At 26.2% G+C, this 2,523-nt stretch overlaps 1 protein-coding gene across 1 annotated transcript; it reads left to right on the top strand.

Annotated features, from left to right (window-relative positions):
- Nucleotides 1–1,298: 1,298 nt before the first annotated feature.
- GO595_002519 (histone-lysine N-methyltransferase SETMAR-like) lies at nt 1,299–1,700 on the top strand (the record flags this gene model as incomplete). The annotated part of the gene is made up of 1 exon (XM_067915438.1): nt 1,299–1,700. The coding sequence occupies one exon, from the start codon at nt 1,299–1,301 to the stop codon at nt 1,698–1,700; it is 402 nt and encodes a 133-aa protein (XP_067777456.1).
- Nucleotides 1,701–2,523: the final 823 nt, after the last annotated feature.

Here is a 2,523-nt window from a genome sequence, read left to right as displayed (position 1 = left end):
GTTTCGGAGGGAGATTTCTTATTATTAAATAACGAAGGATTTATTGTAGATGAACTTGAAAAATTCAAAGTTGAACATGAATTTATTGAAATCAGCGGAAAATTGGATTGGAAAACATGCTGACTGAACATACTATTACCACTTGACGAATAAATCAAAAGATTATTTTCAGAATAAATCAGACCCAATTGAAGCATTAATGGAATTATTATTAGTATAATCATGAATGAACGTAGAATACGTTATTTGTACGCACTTTTTGCGGTTATCGCCTCAATTTTCCACTTTTTGAACGGCCTGGCATCCTAACAGTCCGGAAACACGTAAATACTAAAGTTTTCTTCGAAAATATAATGCTCAAATTCTGAATGCATACGATTCCATTTATTATGAATCATAATTAAAATATCTTGATATACTATTCACTCTAATCAACAAAAAATGAATATTATGTTGTAATATTATATATTAGTAAATTCAATATAATATAATATTGCAATTAATAGAATTCTTGTTATTTCATTGTTCGATTTTTGTTTGCTCATTGTTTGTTCATCATTTATTCTTGTTTGTTTTTTTAATTCATTCATATTTATTCTTGCTTATTCTTGTTTATTTTCTTGAATAATTCTTGTTTGTTCTTGTTTATTATCATTTATTTATCATTTATTCTGATTTCAACAATTACAAAGAATAACCGAAGAAGAATAAACAAGAACAAACAAAAATAAATGAAAATAAGCATAAACAAACAAATTAATAAGCATGGATATAGAATATATAAGAAAGAACAAATAATGAATAAATGCGAATAAACATAACTAGATGAGAATAATCAATGAAAAATCAAGAACAAACTATGAATAAACAATGAATAAACAAGAATAAGCAAGAATTAATCATTAAAAATTTAGTGATTTTTAATTACATTCATTCATTTAATATGATATATTAATCTATGCATAACATATTTCATGTCTAATGTTGTGTATAACATATTAATGTATAACATATTAATGTATAACATATTAATGTATAACATATTAATGTATAACATATTAATGTATAACATATTAATGTATGACATATTAATGTATGACATATTAATGTATAGGGTGTCCCACTTTTCCATAGAATCTCGATGCATATATAAAAAATTAGTGAAATCGCGTTATTCCAAATAATTCTTTAATATATTATCTCTCAAATGCTGTAAATATTATATCATGATTTTTATAATCTATTGAGACAATGTGTTTTCAAATTTCGTACGACGACCGTTAGGGGTCAAAAATAATATGGGTCAAAAGGATATAATCAGTAATCTTTACAAACAAGGGTGCAATCATCAACATATTTCGGACATATCTAAAATAAAGTTTGGTGAGAGTGCCTACATGTCATCCACAATATATAAATGGATGAAAGAAGCGAAGTTCAATCTCCCACTTGCAAATCGTCGTCTCGATTCAGAAGAAGCTAAAAATACCATAGACGAACAACTTTTATTAATAATTCAGCAAATTTTAGAAGATGAGCCTCTTTCATCAATACGAAGTATTGCATCAGTTCTTAGAGCACCCAAATTTACAATTCATCGCTACATGACAGTACATCTTAAGCTAGTATATAGGTATACACGTTGGCTACCCCACTTTTCAAATATTGATCAAAAAAATGTGAGAATCCAAAACTTTTAAGCATAATCAATTTATGCAAGCACAATTCTTTTAGTAACCTTATAACAGGGGATCAATCGTCGATATTATATAAGTATCAATTTTCTGGAAAATGAGTTCTAGTAGGGAAAAACATAAAATATAACTCCATCTCGATAATTGTAAAGTACACAATTCTCGACGTACGAAAACTTTCATCAACAAATTACCATATGAAATAACTACACACCCACTTTATTTCCCAGATATTGCCCCATCCGACTTATTCTTATTTGGGTATGCAAAAGAAAAGCTTAAATAGCATTCGTTCGATACCCCAGAAAATCTTTTTGAAGCAGTAATTTAAATTTTAGCTCAAATTTCAAACGAAACTTTGATCCAAGTTTCTAAATAATTGGAGATAAGATGCAACTGGATAATTGAGCACAATGGTGAATATTTTCACACTGAATAAAATGATAATTAAAAATTATTTTAATATTGTTTATTCATTGGAATTCTACGGTAATGTGGGACACCTCATATTACATATTTATGCATAACATATTATGATCACATGAACTGTATAATATATTTTAATTATATGTATAATTCATGTGTATAATTGAAATATATCAATGTTATTTATGTTATTTTGTATGAAATATATGTAAAAATTATATTATTATGATTTTTATTCGTCGACATTTTCAGATTTCATTCATATAATTTCGGACGGAAAATATAAATCATTCAATTACAAATATTTTTTTTTGAATTGTTCTATTTTTTCAATTTTTTCAATATTACACAAAAAGTCGTAAAAAATAGAATCGTACCGAATTATTAATTAATGAAAAATAGT

The sequence above is a fragment of the Histomonas meleagridis genome (assembly GCF_020186115.1).
Source record: "Histomonas meleagridis strain 2922-C6/04-10x chromosome Unknown contig_18, whole genome shotgun sequence".
NCBI lineage: Eukaryota > Parabasalia > Tritrichomonadida > Dientamoebidae > Histomonas > Histomonas meleagridis.
The sequence above is the reverse complement of the archived record's forward strand: the minus strand, read 5'-3'. Positions and strand labels throughout refer to the sequence as shown.